A 15,494-nucleotide genomic window follows, 5' to 3' on the forward strand; every position below is an offset into this window, starting at 1 on the left:
TCAAACAGTTTTTATTGCTGACAACAAAACCACATATTCGCAATACATCAAAGTTCAGCCAATAACCAGATACAACAATAATACAACAGAGATCCAGTCATCAACAGTTTTATAACTCTAGAACACCCACTCTGCCCGCCCCTACCCCCCCCAGCCCTCTCGCTCACCCCCCACCCCCAATACACCAATACCAGTCACTGAGCACAACTCCATATACCACAGGAATATATCAGTTTGTTAAGCAAAATACTACATCCTCTGGGATGCAACTGCCCCAAATAAAAACCCCAGGTTTTCAAATAGCACGGTCTCTCCTTCCACTTCCCTCTAACATCCTTCATTTCCCAAAAGGCCAGCTGGTGAAGCAAATTTCTCCAATGTGTTATATATATTTTAATTGTATCTGACATTTTTTATCGTTGTACAGTGCTTAAAAATTCTGATAAGTGTTAAAATCAAATTTTAAATGAAACTTGATTAGGATGTCCAAGTGCTGATTTAGGATGCTTTTTGGACATCTGTGTCTTTTGATTATGGGCCTCAATGCCTCCTTTAATTGACATAGCAAGTTACAGTAGTATTCTGCATTAATTGTTTGTCCCCTTGGAAGGTAAGTCGCTCGTTACAGCACCTTCCTGATCCCAAAACATTGTGGCCATAACCTTTCCTGCTGACTTTTGGGTCTTAAATTTCCTTGGCCTTGGAGAACCTGAGTGTCGCTATTGCATGGGACTGTTGTTTTGTCTCGGGATCATAGGAGTAACCATGTTTCATTAACAGTAACTAGTCATTCCAAAATGTTGGCACCAGCTCGCTGAAAATGCTGCAAAATCAACTTGGAAGTATCCACTGAACATCATTTCTAGTCAGCATTCAAACATTTAGGCACTCACTTGGTTGACAGCTTCTGCATACACAGCTGTTCATGGATTATACACCTACATGTTCCTGGATATCTGCAGTTTCTCAGCAATTGCTGTAGCTGATATTTATTTGTCAATCTACCAAAATCAGGTAATGGAAGATGGTCAGCAATTTCAGGAGTTGACATCGTTTGAGGCTTCCCAGACCTTGCTGTATATTCGGTCTTGAAAGTTTGCACATCACTTGATGATGGGCATCATACATTCATGGATTTCCTTTGGAGTCATCTTCTGCAGGAATAGGAACTTGGAGTTTCAAACTTGAAAATTTCATACTTTTCGTTTGCATGATTTCAATGATCTGAAGCAATGTCAAAACATAGTATTACAATTCTGCAAATTGGCACTTAGCACGAAAATAATAATTCTTTTCAGCTACAGTGGCAGAATAATGCTCAGAATTTAGGAAATCAGGTTGATAACTTTTCAGCACCCCCTCATATTTGTATGCTTATTGTCTTGGCGTCATGCATATAGGGAGAAAGAACTCGATGTTCAGCTACCAAATGGGGGGATTAGTATTAGAGAGAAGTAACCTTGAAAGAGATTTGGGTGTACTGGTGGATACAACAATGAAGTCAACGGCACAATGTGCAGCAGCCGCGAAGAAGGCAAACAGAATGTTGGGTATTATTAAGAAGGGTATTACGACCAGAACAAAAGAAGTCATCCTGCCGTTATATCAGGCAATGGTGCGCCCGCACCTGGAGTACTGTGTTCAGTATTGGTCACCGTACCTTAAGAAGGATATGGCAACACTTGAGAGGGTCCAGAGGAGAGCGACACGAATGATTAAGGGCATGGAAAACCTCTCATACACTGAAAGATTGGAGAGACTGGGGCTCTTCTCCCTGGAAAAGCGGAGACTCAGAGGAGATATGATAGAGACCTACAAGATCATGAAGGGCATAGAGAAAGTAGAGAGGGACAGATTCTTCAAACTTTCAAAACATATAAGAACAAGAGGGCATTTGGAAAAATTGGAAGGGGACAGATTCAAAACAAATGCTAGGAAGTTTTTCTTTACCCAGCGTGTGGTGGACACCTGGAATGCACTTCCAGAGGATGTAATAGGACAGAGTACGGTACTGGATTTCAAGAAAGGATTGGATGATTTCCTGCTGGAAAAAGTGATAGAGGGGTATAGATAGGGAGCTACTGCGCAGGTCCTGGACCTGTTGGGCCGCCGCGTGAGCGGACTGCTGGGCACGATGGACCTCGGGTCTGACCCAGTGGAGGCATTGCTTATGTTCTTATGTTCACAGCTCATGGAAATCCCTAAAAGCAATCAAGTACAAGGGAATAGAAGTACAGTGTGATTTTTTTTCAGATTTATGCATTTCTTTACCTTCTCATCAAAATGTTTTTCCATTAGGGAATTTTCATCTTCAGATTTCATGTAGTCATGCTGATCTCAGTCATCTCCTTGTTACATCACAGGGTTTCCATAGTGGCAGATTGAAAGTAACTTGGCTCTCTCCTTACTTTAGTGTATGCTGGTCTTTATCATCTCCGGTCTGGTCATCCTTGCCTACTGTTCTCAAGCCAGCAATGAACGGACGTATCAGGAGGTAGTGTGGACCGTGTGTGGCAAGACTGCTGGTATAGTCTGTGAGGTTGCCATCTCTGTTTACACCTTTGGCACTTGCATCGCCTTCCTCATTATTATTGGCGATCAACAGGAGAAATGTAAGTACTGTACAAGTTTTTCCACCTGCTCCTGGTTACTCATTTCTCTCTTGTGTTTTTATCTTCTTGGTGGTGATCCGAAGGTTTAAAGGTACTGTATTTGGATCATAGGACCTTTAATACTACAAAGTTGAACAGGTTTAAAGGTACTGTATTTGGATCATAGGACCTTTAATACTACAAAGTTGAACAGGGTCTGGTCACTTCACTGAGCAGTGCTAAGTGATACTTGTTTAATTTGTTCCTCTAAAATAAGTATCCATTCATTCATGCCATGCTTTAGGTATGGGATGATCCCTGGGAGGTAAGCTGGAGAATTGTTAGGGAATCTTGAACTGCAGTGTCTCCTGCAGGGACACTTTTGTTTTTTAGGGAAACAATATACAGTAATATGTTAGGCTGCCTATTGCTTAAATTACACCAGTAATCCAAGGGAAAATACACACATACCTTTCTCTTGGAATATTACTCCATGGAAAGTACACTTACATGCATTTACACTTGTTATTTAGTATACATAACTTTTCTGGTTTGTTTTACATGCATGAGAATGTATTTTAGAAGATTATTTCCAGTGCAAAAGGAACAGGAATCCTGACTAGTGGGTTATTCTCCTTTTACTCACAAGTTTGTAGAAGGAATCATTCACGGCATTTCAGCTCCACCTCCTTGTGTCAGTGGGCAGTGCCCCATCTCCTTAGTTTTTTCTTCTATAAGCAAGTTGAGATGGTGTCCTTTATTTTTTTTTTCCTGCTCTGCAAGTGATTTTATTATCTTCAGGTTTTTAATCCGATGTTTGAGGCTTTCTGGTGCTCCAAAAATGTGGTGTTTTCAAAGCCAGGTTGAAATGCTTCATTATGGCGATTTGGCAGGTATGGGAGTACATTACCTGTCCACTGAGTGAAATTTGCATATTCACTGCCAAACATTTTGCAATGGTGCAAACAAAGAATAGTCTTTTGTCACTGAGATGCTGTTAACTGATCTAGCATGCAAATAGAACAGGTAATATCAATCTATACAACACACATCAGCAGGTAGTGGTAAGGACCTAACACGGTCCATGTTTCGGCAATGAATACCACATTCAGGGGTCCAAATGCTTATTTTTCACAAATCTTAATTATGCATAAAGCATACAATGGTATGTGAAGACTTCTTTATGAAGGCTGGATATGGGCCGATAGGAATTGGGCTGCTCTGGAGGTTTTCACAGCTTCAATAATAGTTAGCAAACCTCAGGAACTTCCCCCTCCTCCATCGCTGCATTAAAATACCCCATCAAAGAGCTCTCCACCCATCCATCCCGCATTTTATAAAATTTTCTGGAATGCCCATCCATTCCTAGAGCTGAGTTAAGATGCAAATTTTTAAATAGCAGTCTGCAATACTTCTAGCTGCAGGAGACAATTAAGCTCCCTCAAAATCTCATCCGACAATGTTGGAAGACTAGACTGCTTTAAGTAATCTTTAAAGAGATTGAAACTGGATGACAAAAGTTGTATTGTTTTCTGTTTATTGTTGTATCATTGTGCAGTCATCAATAAAAATTGTTTTAAAGTAAAAAAATTGAAAGAGAATTCTGAATCCATCCAATAAACCTCAATAAAATAATTTAAAAATTTATAGATTTTAATCTTATTCTAAAAATAGTATCTATTGTTAGATACTGATCTTAACATATTTTCTAGTATCTCTCTTTGCCATAATTTAGTACCTGTTTGAGGCAATGGCCCTTAATTGATAAGAAAGGTGTGATTCTGGTAGATGTAATCAGTCTGCCTGGCTTCTTTTGTTCTATTCAAGTACTGGTAGTTAACCCTTTCAGGACCATAAGGATCGTAGGCCAATTTTTGTGGTTTTGACGACATTTTTATGGTAAAAAGGGCTTGCAGATGCCAAAAAATTGATTTTTTTTGTGAAATATCATTATTTTTATTTAAAAAAATCACACTTCTGGCTTATGGACAGTGTGGCAAGTGAATCTTCTCGTCAATCTAGCAACGACGCTAATGAATGAATGTCGGAACCAGTTTGTTTACATAAAGGCAGTATCATATGGAATCCGTACATATCAAATTTAGAACTGTAGACTATCCCAATCAAAATTTATAGGATTTTAAAGTTATGGGACAAATATGTCCCTTGGTCCTGAAAGGGCTAACATATCTTCTTGAAATCCAGGCTGACCGGATACTCAAAGTATGTGGGTTATGGACAGGGGATTATGCAGTCTTAACATTACCAGAGTCAGATTGTTTAATATAATATCCTAGAGTCCTTTGCTGACACTCTGGTTAGGCCATCACAAATGCTGACTCCCCAGGCCTTTTCTTCCCCTGTATTAAGCCAGCTTTGTGTTAGATGGCCATGTGCCAAGTGCTGAGGGGCACCTGAGGGGGGATGCAGGAGCACTGGATTTAGTCCCCTCTGCTCCCTTCAGGATCCTGGAGTCACAGGAAGCTCAAAAATTAGCAATATCATTTAACTTGCTGGTCTATTCCCTTTTCTTCCTTGTACATATGGTTGATCCTATCAGGTACTGCAGCTTCTCTCTTTTTCTCTTTCTGCTAACCAGTGGAAGGGTAGCTTTCAAAATAACATATAGAGATTTCAGCAGAATAGACCTGGCTGTTTTCTTTAGTGAAATAAAAAATAAAGAGAAGATAATACCAATAAAGTTGTCATGCTCCATTTTATGCAGCTAAACGTACACTGGTTCACGAACTACCCTCATGTTTGAAATTATCTAACTTAAAATTCCCGATCTTTCCACAAAATGCACCCTACCTAAATATACCCAAATTTGTTTTCCCTGCACCCCAGATCTAATAGACCTGTTAAAATCGGCATCCATTGACCCCAATAAAAAAAAACCAAAAGTTCATATCAAAGCTAGAATCAACAAATATTGACTCATGGCACATTTGTGGCACACAAATTTATTAAATACAACTTATAAAACTACCGATGTAAACCAAAATGACACTGAAGGTGATTTTTATTTATTTATTTTTTTTTTCTCTTTATTTCTCTCTTATCATATAAACGGGAATAAGCCTCAGATTCTAGAGTTTCACCCATTCAGGGTTCTCTCAAAGAGAAAAAGAATTATTTTCTCTTACTCCTGCTGACATCACCGGCTTGAACCTATCCTACCTACCTACCTTAATCCTAACATTAAGCTTATTCTTTATTTCTTCATTACTTTAATTATTTAATTTATACTGGAACACACCCAAATTGATTACTACTAATTTATGTTAGATTCACTTATTTTAAATACTTAATTCTTAAAAACCTCATACTTCATTAATGCTTAAAAATTTTTTTAGAGACCTCACAGTTCATTTCAGAAACTCAGAACTGACAAAGTGCTATAAGTGCATTTATGCTGTAAACTCTTAGAACTTAAAGTACTTAGCTGTGCTCTTATGCTCTTTTAAGAACCAGGACTGTTGCTTATTACTTTTAGTCCAACGTGGCCTTCGTTTCGCGGGATCAAGTTACATCCCCGCTGCGTCAGGGAGAAGTCTCTCTAGTAACCCTGGAAGATCAAATACCACATAGTTACTATCTCTTTAAAGAAGCCAACTAAATACTTGTACCTTCTTATAAGGCATACACTTTTACCTTGTCTGGGCTATTGACCTACTCCAGCTGGTTCAGAGCGACAAGTGAACAGAGCAGTGCATTTTACTTAAAAGACAACATGACGTCAAGCACGTATTGAAGCCTCATTAATAATTCTTAAGGTGGCACAAAAGGACTGCAAAGACCATTTCCAGTATTCATACTTGCAATTACCTTAGAAAATAAAAAAAAAGCAACTGAGAAAGACTCAAACATTGTTTTCAGAAGTCAATAAAAATGCTGCCATTCTAGAGCTTTTTTAAGACCATTAGGTTCAATTGTATTCAGTGTAAAAATCCAGCATTGTTCTTTCTGGGCCAGAGTTGGGGTTTTTTTTTTTTTTTAAATCCCCCCTCTCCTCCCCCTTTGGTATCAGATCTAAAACTAATGCTTTTAAGGAAGTGAAATCATGTTTTTTGTTCTTTATAATGTTTTGCAAGAGGTGCTGATAAAACCTCCCTTGTGATGTTACTTTTATGTTCATCTAACCGAATATTAAATGCTCTTGATGTTTGCCCTACATAAATTAAATTACAGGGACATTTGAGAGTAAATATCACTCCCGAAGTTTTGCAGTTAGAAGCATGATTTAACTTATATTGTTTTTTATCACTAGGATTCATAAAAAACCTAGTGCAATCCATGATTTGGCACATCTGACACGTGCCACAGGATACATGCCCCTTCTCCACAATAATTTCATTGATTTCACTAGGTGGAAGTAAAGCTGGACATAGTATTTCTTTCAAATTTTTGGATTTGCCATAAGCTATCCGTAAATCAAAGTTCTTAAATCTTCTTGTAAAATTGAGCATTTTCCAATGCTTTCTTAAAATTTTTACTACAGTAAGTCTGTTTTTAGCATATGTAAGAACACTCGTGACCATTTCCGCCTGTTCTGCACCCCCACATCTCGTATCATTTTGTCTTTAGGTGCTAAAAGTAAATCCCTGTTATATAAAGCTCTTTTAAATGCTGTCTTTACAACTTTATTGGAGTAACCTCTTCTGATAAATCTTTCTTTCATTGCTTTAGATCAGCGGTCTCAAACACGCGGCCCGCGGGCCACATGTGGCTCTCCAAGTTTTATTTGTGGCCCGCGGTCTGGACTGGATAATTCCTTCTTTTTGGAGCAGCAGCGGGTCTGGCCGGTTCATTCCGTTCAAAGCCGCGGGTTGGCGGCTCCTTTCGCTATTCGCTCCTGCATCGGAAGCCTCTCTGACATCACAACATCAGAGAGGCTTCAGACGCAGGCGCGGATCTCGCAAGGAGCCGCCACCCGCGGCTTTGAATGGAATGAGCCGGCCAGACACGCTGCTGCTCCAGTGGCATACCAAGGGGGGGGGGGGCGGTCCGCACAGCTGGTCACCCTCCACTGTTCTTCCTAGTGCGGCTTGCGGCTCGTTTAGAGCAGGGGTGCCCAACTGCTTCCCTTCCCTTCTCACTGCCGGCACTATGCTCTTTGATCTCCCTGCTCTCTCGCCGCCCGACCTCAATTCTGACGTCGAGAGGACGTTCTGGCTAGCCATTCGCTGCCTGGCTGCCCGGAACGTCCTTTCCGACGTTAGAATTGACGTCGGGCAGCGAGAGTTGGTTGGCCCTGTGGAGATCTCGGCCTGTTCCCGATGGCGGTAGCAGCAGCAGCCTATTCCTCGGCGGCGATGGCATGGGGGAGGGCAGGAAGGAAGAAAGAAAGAAGGGGGGGGGCAGGGAGCCAGAAGGAAGAAAGAAAGAAGGGGGGGCAGGGAGCCAGAAGGAAAAAAGAAAGCAGGGGGGGGACAGGGAGCCAGAAGGAAAAAAGAAAGAAGGGGGGAGGGACAAGGAGCCAGAAACAAAGCAAAAAATGGGACAAGGAATCAGAGAAAGACAGACATAGAAAAAGAAAGAAAAAGTTGGGGGAGGGAATGAGGTCTGGAGGAGAGGAAGCATACAGGAGGCTGAAAGAAGAGAAGAAATATTGGATGCACAGTCAGAAGAATAAAGTGCAACCAGAGACTGATGAAATTACCAAACAAAGGTAGGAAAATGATTTTATTTTCAATTTAGTAATAAAAATGTGCCAGTTTTGAGAAAGAAAAGATATTAAACTTTAAATGTGAGTGCTGCAGAAAAAATAGAGTACTTGGAGGGCAGTTTTATAAACTATAAAGAGTTTAACCTCATGCAAAATTGTCATTTCTTTAATAAGACATTAACTATTTTTTTCTGCGGCCCTCCAAGTACCTACAAATCCAAAATGTGGCCCCGCAAAGGGTTTGAGTTTGAGACCACTGCTTTAGATTGATTTTTAAAGTCCCACTGAGGAACAAATCCTCCTTAAACGGAGAAATTGAGAATAAGGGAGGCTTTTTTTCAGGCTAACTGGATGGAAACTGGAGAAGTGGAGCGCTGAATTTTTATCTGTTTCTTTTCAAAAGACTTTAGGGATGATGGGTTCAAGCTGGTGATGTCAGCAGGAGTAAGAGAAAAGATTTGTCTTTCTCTTTGAGAGAACCCTGAATGGGTGAAACTCCATAATCTGAGACTTGTTCCTGTTTATATGATACGAGAGAGAAAAAAAAAATCACCTTCAATGTCATTTTGGTTTACATCGGTAGTTTTATAAGTTGTATTTAATTGATAGGTAACCATTGCATTACATCAGTGATTTTTATTCCGCCATTACCTTGTGGTTCAAGGCGGATTACAGAAGAGGATTTCTGGATATGTCCAGAGGTGTTAGAGTAGAGCGGGTTGCTTCAGAGGATTGAAATGTTTCATATGGTGTTGGTTAGTCTTCATGGATTTCTTGACTAGCAGGGTTTTTATTTCTTTTCTGAAAGTTACCATCAGGTTTTCTTTATTCTATTGTGATATAACACAAATGTATTACACTGATTTATAACCCACCACTTTTAGTTAAAAACCATACAGTGTAGAAGAGTAGTCTAGAGGTTCAAACACTATATGACAACCAGGGAAGCCCAGTTTGAATCTTGCTATTGTTCCTTTTAGTCTTCTTTAAGTCACCTAACCCTTCTTTGCCTCAGAATTCAGTTTTAAGAACCCCTTTTACAAAGCCACAGTAACAAGTCCCGGCACAGCAAATGAAACACAGCCCATGGGAATTGAAAGAGCTGCATCAAATTTACCATATGAGAATTACTACCATGGCTTTGTAAAAGGGGCCCTTAGGTTGTTGTATCTCTGGGGACAGGGAAAATACTGGTGTACCTAAATGTAATTCACTTTGAGCTACCACTGAAAAAGGTGTGAGTTAAATTCAAATGGGAAAAAAATCCTTCCCAACATTCCAACCCTTCTCTCCAGTCCAATCCACGCCCTTCCCTCAAAAACATAACCCAAAATACCACACAGAATTCAACTTTAAAAATGTACTAAACAGGTGTCTCCTAAAACTTAGATAATCCTGAGAAATCTTGTGTTCGTCGAGTTTATTCCAATACCCTGAGACTGCCCCCTAAAAAAACATGATTCTCTTATCCTAAGCAGCCTAAACTTTGTAACCAATAGTAAAGCAGAGTTATTCACTATAGCAGGTGTTCTCCAAGAACAAAGGTGCATATGCTCGCATGTGGGTGACATCATCCATGGATCCTAGTACAGACAGTCAAAAAGTGTATTTTCACTTTAAATCTTTTAGGACTGCCTGTGCCATGTGCGTGCAGGTGCCTTCTTGCCCATGTCAGCTTGCGAGACCTGCAGTTCAGTGAGAAAGTTAAGAAGCCAACTAGAGGTGGGCAGGTTGTGATGATATACCTGCTGTCCTCAGAGAACATCTGCTACAGGTGAGTAATTTTGCTTTCTCTGAGGACAAGCAGGTATGATATTCTCACATGTTGGACTCCCAAGTTGCTAGGATCATGCCTCTAGGAAGAGGGTAATAATTAACAAATGTGAGCATGGTGAAACCCAGAAGGTTAGAGGGAAAGATGGAGTTTAGGAGGAGAATTAATATTGCAGAACTGTTTGCTCAATAAGACTATCCCGCCTGGAATAAGTCTCCAAATAGCAGTGGGAAGTGAATGTATGGATTGAGAACCAAGTGGCTTCTTTACAAATGTCCTCAATAGGAGTAAAGCGTAAATGAACTGAAATTGCCATAACTCAGATATTATGAGCAGTGACATGGCCCTTTAGAATCAGTCTAGCCCGAGCATATGAAAAATCTGCTAACCAAGTAGAGATGGTTCTCTTGGTAACAGGAACTCCAAGTCTGTTAGGGTGGAATGACACAAAGAGTTGAGTGTTAGTTCTGTGAGGCTTCATTTGATCCAAGTAGTAAGCTAGTATATATTTTCAGTCTAAGGTATGAAAAGCTGCCTCTCTAGGGTAAGAATGCGGTCTTGGGAAGAAGACAGAACTATGGACTGACTGAGATGAAATTTGGAGACGACCTTCGGGAGGAACTTGGGATATCTTTGGAGAACAACCCTGTCATGATAGAATCGTGTATGGGATGGATCCAAGTGCCTGAAGTTCACTGACCTGGTGTTAAGAAGTCAGAGCTATGAGGAAAACCACTTTCCAAGTCAGATGTTTGAGGGAAGAAGTTGAGAGAGGTTCAAAAGGAAACTTAGAGCAGAGAGAATGTCATTGAGGTCCCAGGCAATGGCAGGAAGCTTGGTATGGTAAAGGCCCTTCATGAATCTAGAGATCAAGGGATGTACAGACAATGGGTTCTTGACCAACAGTGAGTGATAGGCACTAATAGCACTGAGATGAACATGTTGTAGGCTTGAGCCCAGAACTGGAAAGGTGAAGAAGATAAATCAAGAACTGACAACGGCAAAAGACACACGAATGAATCTAGTGATTGGAGATTACACCAGACAGTGAATCAAATCCAGGGCTGGCTCAACCTATGGACAAGGTAAGACCCTAGCCCAGGATACTGGTGATAAAGGGTGCCAAAATCCCAGTTTGCTTTACTTCAAACTTCTAAAGGGATAGATGCTGGACTGGGAGTTTGGACCCTCACCTGGTCCAGCAGGAGAGGGAGGCATACTGGATCACAAGAGTGTGTATGTGTGGTGGTGGGGGGGTGATAATGCAAAAGCTGACTCAAGATGTTACAGCCTTTAATGTTTATTTCCCTTTACAGCAGGTAGTGGGTGGGGCAAGAAAGAGGGGGATGTCGTAGTTTAGTGTGAAGAGGAAGCACAGAGCCAGAGCCATGTAAGTAAATGAAGGGAGGTGCTAGATAAGGAACTCTGGATAAGCAGCCCACTGGAAGAAGGGAGGAATGGTAGAGAAAAGGGGTGACCTGGGGGAAGATATGCCCAAAGAAAAGTTAAGATGCTGAAAGAGGAGATGGGAGGTAGGCGATACTGGGGAGTGAAGGAAGATTAAAATCTTTCTCTAGCCATTGGGGATTTCCACTCTAAAATCTTAGCTTCTTCTTGCTAGACCTCACTTTCTTAGGCAAAGTGTATTTAATTTTACTTTTGGCTTCTGTGTCCTAAAATAAATCTCGAGATTTACTTGGAAAATTAGTAATTTTTTTCTTACTGTATTTTTTTCACCCATTTTTATCTTGTTGAATAAACACTGCTACATTCCTGAGAAAAGCATTAGAATAAAATCTGAAAACATAGGTCCATAGATGTGAGATTTTGTTGGCTTAGGAAATATTGGAGGAAAGAATTAACAGGATAGGAAATGCAGGTAAGCCATACATCCCATTCTTCCTGAATATCCTTGCTGTTTTGAATCATAAAAAATAGAGGGGTGCTGGAAAGGTATTTGTACAATGGCACTGTTGATTTAGGGCCTGTTTTACAAAGTTGCGCTAGCGTCTGCAGCGTGCTAACGGCCCCGAAGCCCATAGAGATTTAAAGGGTTTTCGGGGCTGTTGCCGCACAGCTTTGTAAAACAGGCCCTTAGTGTAAATTCTGGATCAAGTCATATTTTCTCTTTATACCACTTACTTCCATACAATAATTTCCAGTGTCCTGAGAGGGTGACTGTGGCTCCTTGATGTGCAGTGCACTAATAATTTGTTGACTATAGGGCACTGTATATTTCTGTGCTCTGATTGTGCTATTATGGTGTCTCTTAGCCTCTTTGGTTTTTCACTTTTGAATTTTGTTCTGCTTGCTCTTTGAATTTTTTTTTTTTTTCCCCATGATATCAATCCAGTAATCGCTGCATTTATGAAAGATGGAGTAGGTTTTGGAAGCAGCCACTGGTACACAGATAGAAAATTCACCATCAGTGCTACTGCCTTCCTGCTGATTCTTCCACTGTCCATCCCTAAGGAGATCAGTTTCCAGAAATATGCTAGGTATGTGGGATACTCAGAGGGGTGGAGATGATGATGATGTTGATGATTTCCTGGATCATTAGCATAAGTGTTCAAGTTGGTGATGCTCTTAGTGACAGTCAAGAGTCACAGTCATTCTTTCAAGTTTCAAGTTTAATTTTCATTTGATGAATCGCTTATAACAATATCTAAGCGATGTACAATTTAAAAAACCATCAGAATGTGGTAATACATTTAGTTTAAATAGGGTAGACAATAGACAAAACAAATTGGACAAACGGGAGATAGTGGGAAGGAAGGGGAAAGTTACAATTTCGTTATTTGTTAAAATATTACATCAAAAGGAAAACACATTAGGTAATAATGGGGCGAGAAGAAGAAAAAAAAAAAATATTGAGAGAATCTAGGATGTTATGTTTCATGAATCAAATGCATCTTGAAATAAATATGTTTTAGCCATAGTACCTTTAATATCACCTTTTATAATCAATCTCTATGGATAAACTCCAAGATCAAAATTGGCGGAGCTCAAATCCTTTGGAAGGACTGGATTATTGCAGGCATTAGATCTCTGAATGATGTTATTTCGGAAGGTAAACTGCTGGAATTTTCACAATTGCAACATAGATTTGGTCTTAGTAAAAAACAAAGTTTTAAATGGTTGCAATTGAAGCAGGCCATTCAGGTTGGGTTCCCTGAATGGAAAACATTGAAAAATCAATATAGTTTAGAGTTCTTATGCTTCCAAGCAGACTTCCTAGGGCATCAAGCCGCATTGTGGTATAAATTAATATCTGGATATTTGAATAAAAAACCAAAAAATGGTCTAAGAGACATTTGGAGCATTGAGATTAAGCATCAAATTACTGCATCTCAATGGCCACTAATTTGGTCTTGGAGAATGAGATGTACAGTGTCAGCATCTATGAGACAAACTTGGTTCTTTTTATTACATAGAGCTTTTTGGACCCCTACACGTTTGCAAAAATTAGATAATTCCAAGTCCAATAGATGCTGGCACTGTAATCTGGAACCTGGGACGTTGGATCATTTATTGTATCATTGTCCCTACATTAAAAGTTTTTGGAATGCAATTTGGCCACAAATTAATAAATTGATGGAAAATTACGTAGCAATATCATATGATACAGTATTATTTGGAACGATGATGAGAAAAAAAGTCAAATTTCACCAGAAAATAACAAGCTTTTATTAGTCATGACAGGGGTTGCCATTCAGCATATAACCAACAATTGGAAGAATTATAGTAACCTAAATTATACATTTTGGTGGAATACAATATGTCACATATTCAAAATGGAAAGAGCTATAGCAATACAAAGAGGGACATATACTAAATTTATAAAAATATGGGGGCCATTGACAAAATATTGTAATGAATAATTAATAGGATTTCTCTTCTTCTTTTCTTTTCAATATCTTCTTTGTGACACACATGAAGGGGAGGGTAATGAAAACAACTTTTACACAATATGATATAATATGATATACAATATGTAATATATGATTGGAAAATACTAGAAGGGAGGGGGAGGGAGAGGGGATAAAAATACATTTAGAATAATATATATTAGATATAAAAGTGATATTGTGTATTCATTAATTGTATTTCAATATTTTGTACACTTTATGTAAAATTTGAAAATGAATAAAATTATAAATCTAAAAAAATAAAAAGAAATAAATATGTTTTTAAAATTTTCTTAAAAGAGACAAGGTCTTTTTCACTTTTAATAAAATTTGGAAGAGAGTTCCACAGTGTGGGGGCCTTCACGGAGAACATATCATTACGTCTTGTGCCTATAATTCTCAATGAGGGGACTGAAAGCAGTTGTGATGAAGAAGATCTTAGAGAGCGAGAAGAATTATATGGGACAATCATTTTTGATATAAATTGGGGTTCATTAAAGATTAATGTTTTGTATACTAGAAATATAATTTTGAAAGTGATTCGGTGAGATATAGGGAGCCAGTGCGATTTAATAAGTAAAGGGGTAACGTGGTCAAATTTTTTTGCTTTGTGAATTAGTTTAACTGATGTGTTTTGGATAATTTGGAGTCGTCTCTTTTCTTTCTGGGTTAAATTGATTAAAAGGGAATTGCAGTAATCTAATTTTGAAATAATTAGGGAATGAACTAAGATATTGATTGATTTGGAATCTAAAAAGGTAGAAATTGAACGAATGAGCCGTAATCTGTAAAAGCATGATTTAACTATTTCGCTAATGTGACTGTGAAATGAAAGATCAACATCGATTATTACACCAAGGATTTTCAGTTGAGAAACCGATTCTATAGGAGTATAATCAAGTACGAATGGTATTTTTGGAGTTATGTCTTCTTTCCAAGTGAAAAGCATTGTTTTTGTTTTTTGAGTATTTAGAGCTAGTTTATTATTGTTTAGCCAGTTTTTTATTATTTCTAATTTCTCATTGATAATTTTTATTTCTTCTGCTTTTTCTGGGTTGAGAGGGTGCATGAATTGAATGTCATCAGCGTATGAAAAGACTGTAAAACCTAATGATTGTGAGATGGTAATAAGCGGGGATAGAAAAATGTTAAATAGAAGAGGAGATAGTATTGATCCTTGTGGCACACCATATGACGAAGAGAAGTTAGCAGAATAGGCGTCATTAAATTTAACTCTCGAAATACGGTTTGATAAAAAAGATGTTAACCATTTTAGGATTTGGCCTTCTATGCCTAATGATTGCAGATGATTGAGTAGGAGTTCATGATCAATTGTATCAAAAGCTGAAGATAGGTCTAGGGAAAAGAGAGCTACAGATTTGTGGTGATCAAGAAAGTAGTGTATGTTTGTAACGAGGCCGATCATTGAGTATTCCGTGCTGTGATGTTTTCGAAAACCAGTTTGGTTGGGATGTAGTGCGTTCGAGGATTCGATGAATTCTGAGAGCTGTTCAAAGACTAGTTTTTCAGAAAGTTTCATTAAGAATGGTAGA

At 39.0% G+C, this 15,494-nt stretch overlaps 1 protein-coding gene across 5 annotated transcripts in view; it reads left to right on the top strand.

The window, feature by feature from the left end:
- The window catches only part of SLC38A7 (solute carrier family 38 member 7), a 154,248-nt gene that overhangs the window by 55,962 nt on the left and 82,792 nt on the right, over positions 1-15,494 (top strand). For all 5 annotated transcript variants that reach the window (XM_033943315.1, XM_033943313.1, XM_033943311.1 and 2 more), the window contains 2 exons: positions 2,414-2,612; positions 12,387-12,531. In XM_033943315.1, the coding sequence (XP_033799206.1) occupies positions 2,414-2,612; positions 12,387-12,531 (344 nt within the window). The remainder of the gene's footprint in view (positions 1-2,413; positions 2,613-12,386; positions 12,532-15,494) is intronic.

Source organism: Geotrypetes seraphini, chromosome 4, assembly GCF_902459505.1.
Source record: "Geotrypetes seraphini chromosome 4, aGeoSer1.1, whole genome shotgun sequence".
NCBI lineage: Eukaryota > Metazoa > Chordata > Amphibia > Gymnophiona > Dermophiidae > Geotrypetes > Geotrypetes seraphini.